The 16,748-nt window shown below is 35.6% G+C and overlaps 1 protein-coding gene across 1 annotated transcript in view; it reads right to left on the bottom strand.

The window, feature by feature from the left end:
• The window catches only part of LOC118184952 (uncharacterized), a 721,540-nt gene that overhangs the window by 125,695 nt on the left and 579,097 nt on the right, over positions 1-16,748 (bottom strand). The window contains exon 5 of the mRNA XM_085811107.1: positions 14,522-14,697. Coding sequence (XP_085667233.1) covers positions 14,522-14,697 — 176 coding nt within the window. The remainder of the gene's footprint in view (positions 1-14,521; positions 14,698-16,748) is intronic.

Here is a 16,748-nt window from a genome sequence, read left to right as displayed (position 1 = left end):
GTTTTAAAATGAGCATATCTTTAGAATTTCCGATACAAAAACTCACGCGCCGGAGATAAAAATGTTTTTTCTGCATAACGTTGCCATTGCTCGCTTGGAAATCCTTGAGTTTGTTAATCAAAAATTCGTCAAAGTTTTAAAAAATAGGAAATCGATCATAAAACAAATTTCAAATTTGGTCTTCCACATGCTCATATTCGTTGGAGGATTACGTTATTCAAAATTCGATGACTCTATGTACCGTTGTTTTATCACAATACGAGAAATATACATACATTTATGCAGATTTTTCATTATTTAATTTCTTCAAATATAATGCAGGACTCTAACATTTTGTGGCAACAGTTTGAAAAGTGAACCGACATTTATGAGTCCGACGCAAAATGCCAAAACGAAACTAATAGTCCTTCGGGATTCAAATCCCTTTGGACTAATAAATATTTCATTCGTTAGTTACGCTTAATTTTTATTTAACATGAGCGGGAAAAGCGAATTTCTAAGTTTCCCTCTTCCTGCCCAAACTCTAAGAAAAACAATTTTTATTTGTCGAACAGTAATATATATACACATGAAACAGTAGACTGCATAACAGCTACTGCAGCAGAATGGTCAGTCACGTGACTTAAATGTATTACATTTTTACTTTCCAGCTGTGTGCATTTAAAATTTGGAATTGAAACCGACGTGTTCTATCTTCGGAACACATTCAGCCTGTAGTTCTGTTTCAAAAAGAAAAAAAAAAAAAAAAATTAGTGATATTTGCGCACATATAAATTTATAAATTTTGTAGAAAGTCAATAAATTATAAGTGTATAAATGTATATTTTATTTATTAGTCCAAAGGGGCTTTGTCGCTGAAGGGCTATTGTTTTCGGTTTGCGATTTTGCGTTGAATCACTATAAATGTCCGTTTCACTTTTCAAACTGTTGCTACCCAATGTTAGAGTCCTGCATTATATTTGAAGAAATTAAATAATGAAAACTCTGCATAAATGTATGCATATTTCTCGCTTTGTGATAAAACAACAATTTTATGTAATGTATTTGGATAGAGCCACCGAATTTTGAATGACGTAATCCTCCTACGAATATGGCATGTGGAAGACCCAATTTGAAATTTGGAATTTGTTTTATGATCAATTTCATATTTTCTAAAACTTTAACGAATTTTTGGGTAACAAACTCAACGATTTAAAAGCGAGCCATGGCAACACTGGACGGAGAAAAAAAGACCTTTTTATCTCCAGCGCGCGCAACTGTGTATCGGAAATTCTAAAGATAGGCTCATTTTAAAATGATTTTGTGATATTGCTATTGAACTGAATTTTATGGTTTAAGTGCAAAGAACAGGATATTTATAAGATAAAGGTTACACACAAAACGTTAAAAAAACGCCCCTTTGGACGTAATTTAAAATCTGAAACCTTTCAGATTTTTTTTAGTAGCATTTTTTTAAATTTATTTATTTATAATAGCTGAGATATTTCTTCGATAGGCCTTATATAATGTCGCATTAATCACCTATTCCCAAAATGAAAAGGAAAGTGATTTGTTTGGAATTTAAAATTAAAATTTTGTTGTTGATGTTGTTGTGACTAATCTCGCTTGTATGAAATCATCAAAGTCCACGAAATTCATCTTGGTAAGGAGTTAAGATTGCACCTGTCATTGGCAAAAACCTTTGATACCATAAAGTACGGCTTTGCTCATCTCCGCCCCCAATTTTGAAGGAGATTGTCCCGGGAATGGACGGGTCCGAGGGTCTCCTACACCTCTTCCTCTACCACCAACCTCTCAAGAGGACTTTCGGCTCACCACAAATTAAGAGTGCCCCTACGCCGCACAGATATTATACATTTAAAAACATCCATGCAGATCCAGATTTAGTCTTGATAAGGTTCTAAGCTGTTTGTGATATGGGGCCCTTTATAAGTCTGTTATAATATATTTAATTCTATTTGTATTATATTTTAATTTTGGGGGGCTCTAAGCTATAACTTGTGTAGTTTATACGTAAATCCGGCCCTGCATCTATGGCTTCTCCGGAATTCGAACCTGATTCCTTCAGTACAGTAATCAGTCACTAAACGTTTGGACGGTAAAGTCAAATTTTAGATTGTCTTTCAATTGGACAAAGTGCAACCTTTGTAGGAAAACATTTAATAATTGAATTGGTTTGTAAAAACCTGTGAAACAATGGAAGTAGACGAGATTCGCTCTAATTTCTCTTAAGAGATCACAGAAAGAATTTCATCAATAGAGGAGGACGATGAAGAAGGAATTTCTTGTCATAGTAGTGACAGATACTCCAGTCATAAGCAAATTTATAGATCGTTTACCGTCAGAAAGCAAAAATTGACTACAATCTACTTATGTGTAAAACAGTTTTTTCCCTTTTTTCATGAAGAATTTTATTCATTGAAATTCAAATTTACTTTCATACATTTTCATTACATTTTTATTTTATTGAAATAAAATAATAAGCTCAAACGAATATTTTCAGATAATTTTTAAAACTATTTTTTCTGATTTTTTTTTAATCTTTGACCTTTAAAAGACGGGTGGCCTATGAATCGGCTAGAGCTGCAGTGTCTCAAAAAGACGGCTGTGGCCGAAATATCGGCCAGCGATTTCCCCTCCCCCTATCCCATGGAGGTCTCCATGCCCTATCCTTCGGGGTGCGGAGATAGTCATTGTCTGAATAACCTCCCTTGCCACTTATGCAAGATAACCTTCGCGCCTCCCAACTGTGGGGTTTCGTAAATTCACTTTCGTTTCCCTCAGCAGTGAAATCTTAGCAAATTTACATTAGTATTAATTTCACAAACTTTTCAGTGTCATTAAAAATGTATTTTTTTCTTTATATTTCCCCTTTTTATTGCAATTTTTGTATTTAATATTGCTGTTTGAAACATGCAAAATGCAATGGAGTGCAATGCAATGAAAATATAATCAATTAAATCTGTTTTTAAATTAAAGGAAAATAATTTTTAAAAAAACGCTAAAGGCTAAAAAAAGCTTCTATCACAATAAAGAACAACGAAAAATAATGTAGTTGAAAGATGAAATAACTTACGATACAATGGGGGGGGGAATCAATAATTTAAACTGAATAAGAATACTAATGAAAAAGGTAAACGAAACTAATATAAGAAAAATACAACGGGATTTGTTTGATATATAAATATAAGCTGTTACACAATGCTTGGAAACAAATAAAAGCGAACTACCGATTTATAAGAGAAACAAATAGTTAAACTTCATTTGAGTATAAATTAAAAATGTTAATTAGTACACGTAATCCTAAACTAAATTCAGTTTGAAAACAAATAAAAACTGAATAAATTATGAACTGATCATAGGCGTGCATTTACTGCTAAGACGTATTTTCATTATGACGCAATGTCAAAAGTTAATATTCCAACATACGATAATTATTTAGCTACGAAATCTCACCATAATATGTTTCCCTAGTTTAGGGTAAAGAAACAGCAGAAAAGAGTACAAATTCAACAGATTCTTTTATATTATTCCCTAGTCTCTTATCTGAAAATTAACAAAGGCGACCCCCAAAGGCGACCTACAGGAAAAGTTGCAAAAGAGTAGTAGTTTCCCTTTACAATGGAAACCAAAAGGGGGGTGGAAATGTATTTGGATTTCCCGTCTTTTTAAGTGAAACCTCTCCAAACTGCACCATCTATTAAAGGTTAACCAATCATCTTTTCATCTACAGATATAACGTCTTCCTCCCCCCCCTACACGAATTCTTTTAAAACACTTCTTCTGTATAAAATCTACTGTATAAAAACAGGATTAGGTGCACATTTTTTTAAAACAAACTCGAATCAATACTTGCACAAAATTATAACACAGAATAAATCTGATACGAGAATTTGTCTGTCATATGGATTATGACAATAAAAAGGATAGGAAAAGAAGTTTTCATCTTATACTATTGATACATGACTTTTGTGAACAAGATAAGAACTAGGCCGCCTAAAAACATCTCCAGAAAACTGAAAAGAAACACGGAAGAGTATCACCATGGGAAAAGAGAGATCTATTATAAGAGGCAGTGATCAATTTCTGGTTTGAATTCCGCATTGGCCAACGCCCAGAAAATTTCGAATAGTACCAACGGCGTTCCAAGATAAAGTGTCATTAAGCACAATATTTTATCCTTTTGCTTCAAAAAACTATGGAATGAGCAAAAGTATTATCGTTGCCCGAAGTTATCTAATTACGATTCTGACTGTAGAGTCAAATCATTTTCTGTAAGGTTAAAATACTGGACATTCTAATTTGAAATTCAGCTGCATAGAAATAAAAAAAAAAAGTCACATTCATTTCAGATTAACTCAAATTTTCTAACAGAAATATTGGGTCAGTCCATAAATCCGTGCGCATTTTTTGGTAAATTTTTAAATAATATAAAAAAACACAATTTAACATTTTAATCAATTACATATTTTCCTCCATCATCTGCAACGTCTCGCCATCTTACAGGCAGCTTTTTTATACCATTGCTGTAGAAAGACTCTGGTTTTGATGCAAAAAAAACTTGAAAGTTCATTGTGTACATACATCCTGTTTAAAATTTAATTCTTTTCCCAGTAAAAAAAAATTGTAAGGCACGAAATAAGTGAAAATTACTTGGGACAATATCTGGGGAGTAAGCAGGATGTGGCAAAAGCTCTCAACTAAATTCACTCATTTTTTTGCAGCGTTATTCGAGCCGTATGCGGTTTAGCGTTATCATGACAAAACAACACTTTCTTGATATTCACCAATCGTAGGCGTTTTTGGATAATTCTGAGTTTAGACGGCAAAGTTCACTATAAACTTCTGAATGAATCGTTTGATTTGGTTCTAACAGTTCAAAACGTCCTGAAACGGGGTAAACCTGGCAGATTCACCACACGAAAATAAAAAGTGTAGCACAGCACGTTTGTACTGATTATCTATATTCATCTTCTATGGGTACTAAAATGCGTTCGATATTTACGAAAGCTGGTGATGAACTGAATAATATGTTAGTCAAACGATAACAAGTTTCCACAGGTTCAAAATTATGTTATTTTAGTAAATGCGTCATAGTGAATTCCAGGCATACTCTTAATGCGCACGAACTTATGGACCAACCCGATAATAATAATAATTCTGCCTTTATTTTTAACAGCTAAAAATAGTGTTGCATTCTACGGGATCGTGGATTTAGAGAGGCTGATGACAACATTTGATGAAGAACCAAAACACAATTTATTCGTCAGTATTACTCCGGACAGTTCCGAAGACGTGTTACAGTCGTCGAAATACTACGACAAACACGTTGAAACTATTAGCAACACAGCTATCAGGCTATAACGGTGAACACAGCTTCACGGCAAAGCACTAAATTACAGCTCTCGACTCTGTCGATGGCTCTCGACTTAATCTCTGAACTCAAGGCACTACTACTGAGCTCAACATATTCTCAAGATACTCTAGGTCAGTGCTTCGCAACCGGTGTGCCGCGGCACACTGGTGTGCCATGAATAGGATATAGGTGTGCCGCAATCAAATACATGTATTTGACATTTTGCAATTTTTTATCATGTATTTAATACACAATGACAATTTTTTCCCTTAATAATGTCTATTTTAAATGTTTTTATATATTTCACTGTTGTGTGGTTGTGCGTGTGATTGTAAGTGTGTCAGCATTTGAATTTTTTCGGCACTTCCTTGATAACTCGGAACTCTTTGGTGTGCCACGAAATTCCAGAAAGATTTTTTGTGCGTCGCAGGTTAGAAAAGGTTGCGGAGCACTGCTCTAGGTACTCCACATACAGGCAGGGTATGTACAGGGTGTCCCGTAAATTCTGCGACAAACTTCTGGGAGAGGTAGGGCATATCATAATGATTAAGAATTGCATAGGAACTCATGCCCAGAAACGTCATTGTAAGCTACCAGGGGTGCTGAACAGGAGAGTACTAGTGGAAAGGTGAGGATTGCTTCATTCGAGCGATAAGCACCAAATTTTAAAAAAAAATCAAATTTACATTATAAGGTATTTCTCCCGCCTTCCTAGCGTGCCTTCGTGGTGTAGTGGTCTGCACGCTGGGCCAGTATTTCAGAGATCCGTGGTTCGATTCCCGGCGAAAGTGACTGCTCATTTTTCATCTTGCCTGCTTCCAAAAAATAATACCTAATGCCTCTACAACGTAAAAACAACTAATTTCTGTCTTCCTAATAAATTTAAAAAATCATCTCAATCTGCATGCCTGCTGCGAAAAATTTCTCATTCAATGCTGATAGCATTCAAAACTGGTTCCTATTTTCGAGAAATTAATGATTCTCAGTTTTTTCATCGAGCCTTTCTTGATCCAATGGTTTTTTTAATGTTATTTTCCAGTTTCACGGTTTAAATTGAAAAGAGAAATCTTAAAAGTGGAAATTTCTTGATTTAATAATTTCATAAAATAACAAAAGTGGCGAGTGTTTAATTATTAGAAATATTTTTATCGAAAGTACACTTTCTGTATTTCAAATTCTGACAAGTCCACATCGAAGTTTAGTATTTCTTCAAAAGATCTCGTGAAATATCGAGAAAATCATAACAGGGTTTTTCGGACAATAGTCCACTCTGCTGTCAAATCAATATTGCTGCATTTTACTGGTTCCTGGATTTGGAGTGATTGATGACAGCACTCCAATGAAGAATGAGACGCAATTTATTCGTCAGTATTACACGGGATAATTCCAAAGACGGGTTACAGTCATCGAAAAATTACGACAAACACGTTGAAACAATCAGCAGCACAGCCTTCCGGCTATAACAGTGAAGATAGCTACACGCACTAAAGTACAGATCCCGACTCGGACGATCGCTCTCGAGCTAATTTCTGAACTCAACACACTACTACTGAACTCAACATATTTCAGATACCTTTCTGGGTTTCAAGTGATTGATGACAACACTTGATAAAGAATGAAAACGCAATTTATTCGTCAGTATTACACTAGATAATTCTAAAGACGCGTTACAGTCGTGAAGAAACTACGTCAAACACGCTGAAACAATCAGCAGCACAACCCTCAGGCTATCACGCTATTAACAATGAAGACCGCTACACGCACTAAGATACAGCTCTCGACTCGGTCGATTGCTCTCGAGCTAATCTCTAAACTTAACACACTACTACTGAACTCAACCTACTTCAGATACCTTCCTGGATTTGGAGTGATTGATGACAACATTTGATGACGAAGGAAAACGCAATTTATTCGTCAGTATTACACAGGACAATTCCAAAGACGGGTTATAGTCGTCAAGCAACTACGACATCATGCTGAAACAATCAGTAACACAGCGTTCAGGCTATAACAATGAAGACAGCTACACGCACTAAGGTACAGCTCTCGACACGGTCGATCACTTTCAAGCTAATCTCTAAACTCAGCACACTACAACTGAACTCAACATACTTCAGATACTTTGCGCACAGGCAGCGTATATATAGCTTTTGACCTGCTTTCGAGAACAATCTAAGGAAAACAGGTAAGAATTCATTCTAGAATGTTCTCGTTCCATGTATGGCATATCGCTATACAATCAAATTAACTATATTTTACACACATACATATTAAGAAAAAATAATTATATTTTAGCATAATATAGTTCTTATAATGAAATTTAATCACAATTGAATGTATTCAGAAAATAATATGCCTAATAATTTATAATCTTTAATTGAAAATATTAAAGATTACCTTTCTGATGAATAGCAAGTTACAATGAAATAGTATAAATAGTAATGAAACTAATATGCAGAATATTGCACTAGTATTGAAAGTTTATTTTTTCGTATTTTAATTAAAAGTAAAATTAACAGTAAACTTTTCAAAATCTATTGATTATTTAAGTTCCATTAAGAAAATTGGAGTACTTGAAAGTTTTGCTTTGCCCAGGGAACAATTTGCATGCTATTTTATTATTATTATTTTGAATTTTCTGAAGCTTCTTTCTCACAACATAGAATAATTACTACTGTTAAAAATATTTTTAATACACTTCCAAATTTAGGTATGATCGACCTACACTAAATTCCTGAATCATCCCTAAAAGATCTGACCATGCTCTAAACAAAGGGTTCTAAACCGGTGGGACGCAAGAGGAAAATAGGTGGTACGCAAAGTATTCTTAACTATTAAATTCAAAAATTAAAACGAACATCCTGACTATTTTTTTTTTTTTTTTTTTTTGGATACTTGTAAATTTATGCTATGTGAGCCTTGTTCAAAGTGGTGGTGGTGGTAGTAGCACTTTGTAGTGGTTGTACTAAAGGTTTTCAATTTTTGTTTAGATAGTACGCTTTAGTCAAAAGGTTGAGAACCGCTGCTCTAAACGACCAAAGTTATAAAAAAGGATTGTTTTAAAAACTAAATATTTATGATGGACTACCTGGAGCATTTATAGCATTCTGATATTTAAATGCTAACTTTGTTCTTCTAAAATACTTAAATTTAATTACAATAATTTTCAACAATTAAAAATTGAAAATCGGAAGATATCTCCTTTTATCTTTCGTATTGTTGCGAAATGCCCAGCTGCGGTAAGATGGCTTTCCCAAAAAGAGGAACTAGGGTTGCCAGAAAGCGGAAGGGAAAAGCAGGGTTGTCAGATTTGGCGAGAAATCGCCCACTTGCCGATATTTGAAGCCAAAATTGGCAATATGCCATAGATGGAGCGAGAACATTTTAGAATGAATTCTTACCGGTTTTCTCGAGAATATTCTCGAAGGCAGGTCAAAGCTATAAATACCGTGCCTGTGCGCGGAGTAGCATTTTATGGTGAAGAGTATCTTGTGTGCCTTCAGTTCAGAGATTAGCTTGAGAACTATCGACTTGAGTCGGGAGTTGTAATTTAGCGTATTGCCGCGAAGCTGTCTTCAACGTTATAGCTTGAAGGCAGTGTTGCTGATTGTTTCAGCATGTTTATCGCAGTTTTCCTACGACTGTAAATATGTCTTTGGAACTTTCCTGTATAATACTGGGGAATATATTGTGTTTAGATTCACCGATTACTCCAAATCCACGAACTCGTAGAAAGCAACACCATGCCTATTTTAGTTGTGAGATTAAAAAATTCATTAATTTCTTTCATTTCTACTGTCAAAAGATGTTTTTGGGAAAAAATTAGCACTTTTAGCAATTTGCTTTTTACAGTGTGATTCATTAAATTATCCTTTTCATTCCTCTTCTATTTTCTTGATATGTTAATCTTTTGATAATTGTTTACATATCTCAAAAATATTTCTTGCATAAAAAGAGATAATCCTTCTGTTTGTGTATTTCATTCAGTATGACAAACCATACAAAGAATAGCTGCCTATGGAGAGGGACGCTTTCGGGAAGGACTTCGTAAAGGAAATTTGCTCGTTTTAAACTGCATATGGCTGAAACTATGAAAACATCCCTACAGCCAACGCATTCGTTGAGATTCACTATTAGGTAAAAGCATGTAGCTTTATGTGCACTCAAAGGTTTAGATAGTAAGGCTTTATTTACGTTTTCTATTTCCGGCAATTTTAAATTTCATGCTTGAAATTTTAAATTTATTTACTTTAACAGGCAATTAATTTCAGACCATTGCAATACTATATGGTCTGAACTATGACCATAGCAATTTGATGTCTTATATAAATTTGAGGCATTTATATAAATTTAAAGCAATAACTATGGGCTGGAAATTACATAATCTACGTGATAATAATTTTACTGTCTCGTTTTAAGTATTATATCATTAATAATAAATTAAGTTTTCGATTTCATGAAGTTAATTTATTAAGCAATAGCGCGCAAGTACACAAGAATGCAACATCTTTTTTATCGCTTTTATGATATTTTAAAACGGTGCTTTTCGATGTTTAAGAATTGAAAGTTAATAATAAATTTATTTTTTAATGTTTTCTATAATTTTGGAGTTGATTCGGCGGCCCTGCTAGCCGTTCACCTTATAAGAATTTTAAGCTATACTAACGTTTATTTTATTTTAAACTTTGCTATCCTCTCTTATTTTCTATTTCCGGCAGAAAAAGCGCGAGCAAGATTTTTATGCTAATGAGTTGCAAATTGTAAATGTGTAACAGATCTATTTAACTGCAACCGAACTATTTTATTGAACGCCATCTAATGGCTTTGAGGAAAAACGGCAGTTGACCTCCAGCCGCTATGATGATAGGTTACCATGTATTAGATATCTCTGTAATTCTAATGCTTGATGTTCCATTTGGTATATGTTTCATTTTTATGTTTTGTAACCGTTCCTGTGTGCTCTGTTAATAAATCTTTTTAGATCTATCCCGGAATTAGTGTCTATTGAGGAACGGCTACATCACAAAAGGTATTTAAGAAACGGCTTCTAGTCAAGAGAGAGAGAGAGTTTTCTTGCTGCCCTGCTATGCGCGTACTTTTCAGTCAGTTCGTTCCTGCTGATGTACTAAACGGATTTGTAGTATTTGCATTTAGCTCACTACATACGTAGTGTCAAAAGGCCAATATTCGCGTTAATAGTCTCTATTTAATTCTTATTTAGTTAAGTTATTATTTTTTACGCTTTAGAACAAAAGTGTTGGTCTTTGTATCCCGAAATGCGGGAGCGGCTGTACGCTGTGTGAAATAAAGGGTCAAGTGAAGCCTCCTTAACCAAACTAAGTGACGCCACAGCCCTAATGGGACAAGGCCTGCAGTGCCCGAAATCTGCTTTCTTGAAATCTGCTTTGCGATGCGCTAGATACTGCGCCACCGGTCCCCAACCCTTCTTAACTGGTTTGCCTATTTAATCGCACCACAAGAACATAGCTTGAGTAAGCTCCCTGTTCCCACTCAGGATTCCAATAATGTTTCCCAAATCAATTAGAAGGAGCAGTAGTACTGACAATCTGAGCAGGCGCCTTAGTTGCTTTATCCCCGTTCAGGTTCTGATTAGATTACATATAACAAATTATAGCTAAAAAAGGAGCAAAATAAATGTGACATCCTTTAGGCCGTAATCAGGATGAACTGTTTTAGAGCAATTTTATATTTCTATTTATAAACCGAAGCATCAAATACCCTACTTTTTAATTTCCTTAGAAAAAGCTGCATCTGTCTTTACTGCAGAAACCTTTGCCATTTTGAATTCCTTAATCTTTATCTCTAAGCAGAATGGCAGAAAGTTCATCATCTACTTTGACTCTCTGAGTACTCTTGAATCAATAAATACACATACTAACCACTCTCTGGTCTTTAGAAATTTTAAAGGCACACCTCCGTTTGAGAAACGCAGGTTACGCTATTGCGTACTGCTGGGTGCCTGGACATGTTGGCATCAAAGACAACAAACTCGCCGATGTCGCAGTAAAATCTGCTGATATTACCTCTGAAAATGATGCCCCTTTTACAAACATAAGGAATTACATAGGACCAAAGATCTTGTCCAGGTGGGAAGAACTCTGGGAATGCCAGACATTTAACAAATTAAGGTAAGTAAAACCCAATTTGGAGTATTGGGAGTCGAGAGGAAATCGAAAGGAGGATGTACTGCTGACTCGCCTACGAATTGATCACTTCAGACTGACACATCAGTATCTCTTGAAAGGAGATAATGGAGTCTATTTGCGGCACTTGCAACTTTTTCGTTTCAGTCAATCCCATTTTAACCTGTAGTCCTGCTTTTAGTCAGAAAAGTGAATATCTTTTTAACTCTACGAATGTTAACTTAACAGATCTCATTGGAACATCAACTTCATACAGGGTTGCCACTCAAACAGGAGAATGAAATTCCCTGACTTTTCCAGGTTTTCCAGGTGTGTTTCAAGAAAATTCCAGTCTATTCGCGTAATGTACTTTGGCTACGCTAAGAGGTAAATTAATTATGGTATTACTTGTATTGTGCAGCAAATTCACTTAATTATTCAATAAATCCCAAAGGACATTTATTCTTAATTATTTTTGGTATACTTTGTTTGATAATTTTGTTTACTTTTCCAACTTAAGAAACTTAATAGAATTTAAGATATATAAATTGGATAACAAATGTATGTTTTATTTAATTATTACTCATGATCATCACCAGTTCAACACGAGGCTAATCCGGTCCTTATAAATCACGATGCAATGCTAAATAGTTAGGTTAGATTTTAGGTAAATTTAATTTGTGTGAGGTATGTTCTTAAAAAACACCTTAACACTTGAAAACACAAATATAATTATAATATTTGTTGTTTTCTCCATTGAAGATTGAGATTAGAATCTTCCCAATCTGGAATAAAATAAGGCTTTTTTTTGCAGACATTCTGCAGCTAAACGAAAGAAAGAAATCTATTTTAATAAATTGAGGTATTTTATATTTATTTCGCAGCATACATAAGGAAAAAATATGTGCATTAAATTTCGTGATGGTATGTCATCATACTGATAGAATTAATTTCAAGATTATGCCAGAGAAAATTTCCTGAAATTTGGAAATATTATTTACTAATAATAAATAAATTTAGAGGGAAGAAGCATCATTAAATTATACGAATAACATAAAAATAAAGATAATTACTTAAAAATTGAATTAGAATAATCAACGATATTTTAGCGAATATAGTTATATTACATGGTTAGCCTAGATGACAGATTACTATTTTTTTATTTTACTGCAAAATGGCAAGGTATTTATTAAAAAGAAAAAAAAAAGTTTAAAAAGATTTTGCGGTAAAATTCTAGTATACGGTAAGGCTTTGGGCACGATTTTGAAAATTGTCGCCAAGACCAAAATGACCCGTTTACTGCGCATCATCATGTCGCCAAATCCCATTGTACCATACCTGGAGATTATTCTAACCAAAGAACGTCTATGCAATGTCTATGTAAAGAAGAAAAGGTTCCATACAAGTAAAATGCTATTACGCCGCTAGAATGCGGAGGGAAAATATGCCAAGGGATTTGGCGACGGAACCTGGCGGCCAGAATTTCCCTCTCCGCGATGTGTACCGGAAATTGAGAAACATGTTAAGAAGAAACGTTCTTTGACAAAAAGAAAGCTACGAAAATCCGTTTTTAAATTATTGCGAAAAGGAAATTTATAAAAGGAAAGAAAGGTTTTATCAAAGGACGTTTCTTCTTAGATTTGTCGCAATAATTTTAAAAACGGATGTTCGTAGTTTTCCCCCCCCCCGTGAAAATTACTAACCCATGAATTAATTTACTTGCGCCAAAAAATATTTTCTTTTCCTTTAGAGTTTAACCACTTGCGCTAAGACTAAACTTCACGGTTGCGGTGCCGTGCGCTACAATATAGCAAGCGGTAAAGTGTCTCATTTACGCCGCTCCGCATCTGCGAGTGCAATCCAGAGCTGTAACTCGAAAAATAAACAATCTCGTTGTTAGGCGACGTGTGCACCATGTTATTTAAATTTTTGCGATAAATGCTTATCGACGTGGTGTTCACGTCGCTCGCAGTTTGAGACAAAAACATCTCGACGTGCGTGGCACGTCTTTTTAGCGCAAGTGGTTAAAGAAATTTTAAAGGATATTCATTTAATGAACTCTTGATAACGTGACCTTCGAACTTCCACACCGGTTTCGAGCTTTGGCAGCAGATATATCACGCATGCACAGCTGTTTCCCTCTATGATGGAACGGAGCCACGTCTGTTGCAGAGAGGTTTTCCTTCTTTACAATACATATTCTTTGATTCTAACCTCCATGGTACCGTATACTAAGATTAAACCCATTTTGTTCTCGTATAATTTTGTTTTATACGAGAACAGGTACTTCCTTTAGTTCATGCACTGCAAATGTTCTCGAGAATACTGGAAACCAAAAGTTGCGGGAAACTTGCTTTGCCTTTCTAAAAGACAATCAAATTGGAGCTGCGAAAATTGGCTCTATGCCAGCTGCCCGAATGACACTCACGTGATACGCAATTCGCCAAAAAAGTTATCTCTTCCGACGTCGGCGCAAAAATCGCTTTTTTTGGCGGGATCATTGTATGAACTTCCCTGACTTTTCCAGATTTTGACAAAAATACTTAAATTCCCTGACTTTTCCCTGAATTTTTTGGTCAATTTTCGAATTCCCTGACTTTTCCCGGTTCTCCCGGTTTTCCAGGTAGCGTGGCAACCCTGTTCATAAGATTTTTAAAAGACAACTCTTTTTACCATATGATTTGAAGTTTTTTTATCCTTTTATCCTGCTCTAACCTCTTGCTAGAGCATTTCTCAAAGTCATTTCTCCATGCCTTCATCAGCATTACAGGTTCATTTCAACAATTCATGATGTGTGTGTTTGTACATTTTGGATTTTATTCACCATTTGTCTGGCGCACAATAACTTTCAAAGTTTTGTGCCATTAAAAGTCAATCAACCAACTTTAAAAAAAAATCAAGTCATACTACTTCAATAAATAAAATTCTTTCCTTAATTTTCCTCAGCGTTGCAGAGTAAACTGTATACGATGAAGAAAGACAAAATGATACATTAATCGTTAAAATTCACAAAATGTTGAACCTTTTTAGACACGTTCTCGTCCTTGTCGCAAATCCCACACCACACGTTGCACTGCAAGATGTCCACTGTGACCATGGGCTGTATAGCTGTCGACTGCTGTTATATAAATTAGGACTAGAATTGGTGATGACAGCATTTGTCTTTGAGTTTGCTTGACGAGAGTACCGGTAAGAACCCTAAAAATGAGAAAAGAAGTCACTTGACAACATAATGAAATATGAAAAGAAAGAAAATTTTAATTTAATATTCTACTTTGATAACAAAAAAAATCAAAATTTATTTGGAATTTAAATATTTTCCACTTTAACGAATCTGTTCTTTTATTATTCTTAGAAATGAGATACATTGCTAGGACTATGTACATAAATAGATGATTTTAGTGTAATTATATGTGTAATGTAACGCGAAACACATTTGAGGAAACAAGCTATGCCGGAAAAGTAAAAAGTAATAATACAGGGGCAAGTTCATTTAATTTCATTGGAGACTTAATTTGTCTCCAAATTTGGCGAAAAGTCACCGAAAGTCACCAATCTTGGCGACTATCTGGGCTGGTCCTTGTATTACCGTAATAAGTATTGTAATTGAATAAATGGAATTGATCACTGTAATAGTTGCAACCCAACAGCGAAATGGCTTCCGACCTAATGCTGATATAAAACCAGCCAAACGGTATAATAGTAGCAACCGTAATTCGACCCGCATATTGCTTTCCAGTAATTTTGAGAAGCAGAAAGTACTAGAAATATCTCGGAGGCTACTATCTGAAGGTTCACAGTTGTTGTTATTTCGAGCTGTTATTTCAGCGTGAACTGAGATAACTCCGGATTAGCTTTCTCTTTAGATGCGCTTTACATTGCGTTGTGTTTAACGTTCTTAGTAGTTTGAAGTATAACAACTAATTGTACTGTGACACTTGTACGATATTTCTGTGGAAAATTCCAGAACTTCGAAGTGTTTCTTTTGAAAAAATTAATTTTATTAATCTATTATCTGACATGTGTGCATTCAACCTATTACGAACGCGTACGCACGCAACAATATTTTTAAGAATTTTGTATGCACAGATGGAGTACAAAATAATGCGAACACCTGTGAAATAATGGAAAATCTTTATAATAGGGGGTTGGACCACCCTTTGACTGAAGTACAGATTGAATGCGACGTGGGATAGATGCACAAAGGTCATAGACAATATTTAAAGGAATATTAAACCATCTCTCCTGCAGAGCGGTCTCTAATTCCGAAAGTCCGAAAGTGGAGGTGGAAATCGGGAACGAAGTTTGGACTCCAAATATGCCCATAAATGTTCAATAATATTCAAGTCCGGAGACTGAGAGGGCCAAGCGAGATGTTCAATTGCATCGTCATGCTTTTTGAACCATTCTTGAATGCACCTAGCAGTGTGGATAGGGGCGTTGTCGTCTTGAAAAAGCGTTCCTCATGGAATACAGTCTGGACTAAAGGATGGACAGGATCCCCTAGAATGCTTAGATAGTGATCTTCTCATGCAGAATAACAAGTAGTCCTTGGCCAAAATACCGCACCGCATAACATAATGCCGCCGACCCGTGCTTCACAGTCGGCAAGAGGCAGTCAGGATAAAACGCTTCTTTGGGCGTTTTCCAGACATAAACGCGTCCGGTCGTCTGAAATAGGGTGAATGGCGATTCATCTGACCATATCACCTGTTGCCACTGCTGTGGGAGCTAGCCTTTGTGATCTCTGCACCACTGGCGTCGCTTGAAAGCATTAGTTGCTGTCACCAAAGGTTTGCGAATTGCCACTCTGGCATAGATGTTCGCAGCATGAAGTTCCCTTTTGACAGGTTTTGTTGAACCATGGTCCTGGAGATGGCTGTTAATTTCGGATGTTATCTCGGATAACGATTGCTTGTGCTTTTGGGCTACTATGTGTTTCCAGACCCGTCTATCCCTATCAGCCAGCTTTGACTTTCGGCTACTGTTGTGCTTTGAAGACGTCCTCTTACCCTCTTTCGTGTACGCTGTCATGATGACTGATACCGTACTCATTGCACACCCCACAAGGTTTGCTATTTCCATAACCGATGCTCCACTTAAACGCGTTCCAACTATCATTCGTCTTTGGAACTCTGACAGGTCTGACAATTCAACTTCTCACAGACAGTTCGATCGAAGCATGCAACGCAGGTGACTGCTGTTGAGAGACTGATATCTTCCTCTTCACGCTCACTAGGTGGCAGACT

This window comes from Stegodyphus dumicola, chromosome 2 (assembly GCF_044657685.1).
Source record: "Stegodyphus dumicola isolate Sdum_Otavi_A_Nest chromosome 2, ASM4465768v1".
In the NCBI taxonomy this organism is placed as follows: domain Eukaryota; kingdom Metazoa; phylum Arthropoda; class Arachnida; order Araneae; family Eresidae; genus Stegodyphus; species Stegodyphus dumicola.
This window is presented reverse-complemented; position numbering and strand designations above follow the sequence as displayed.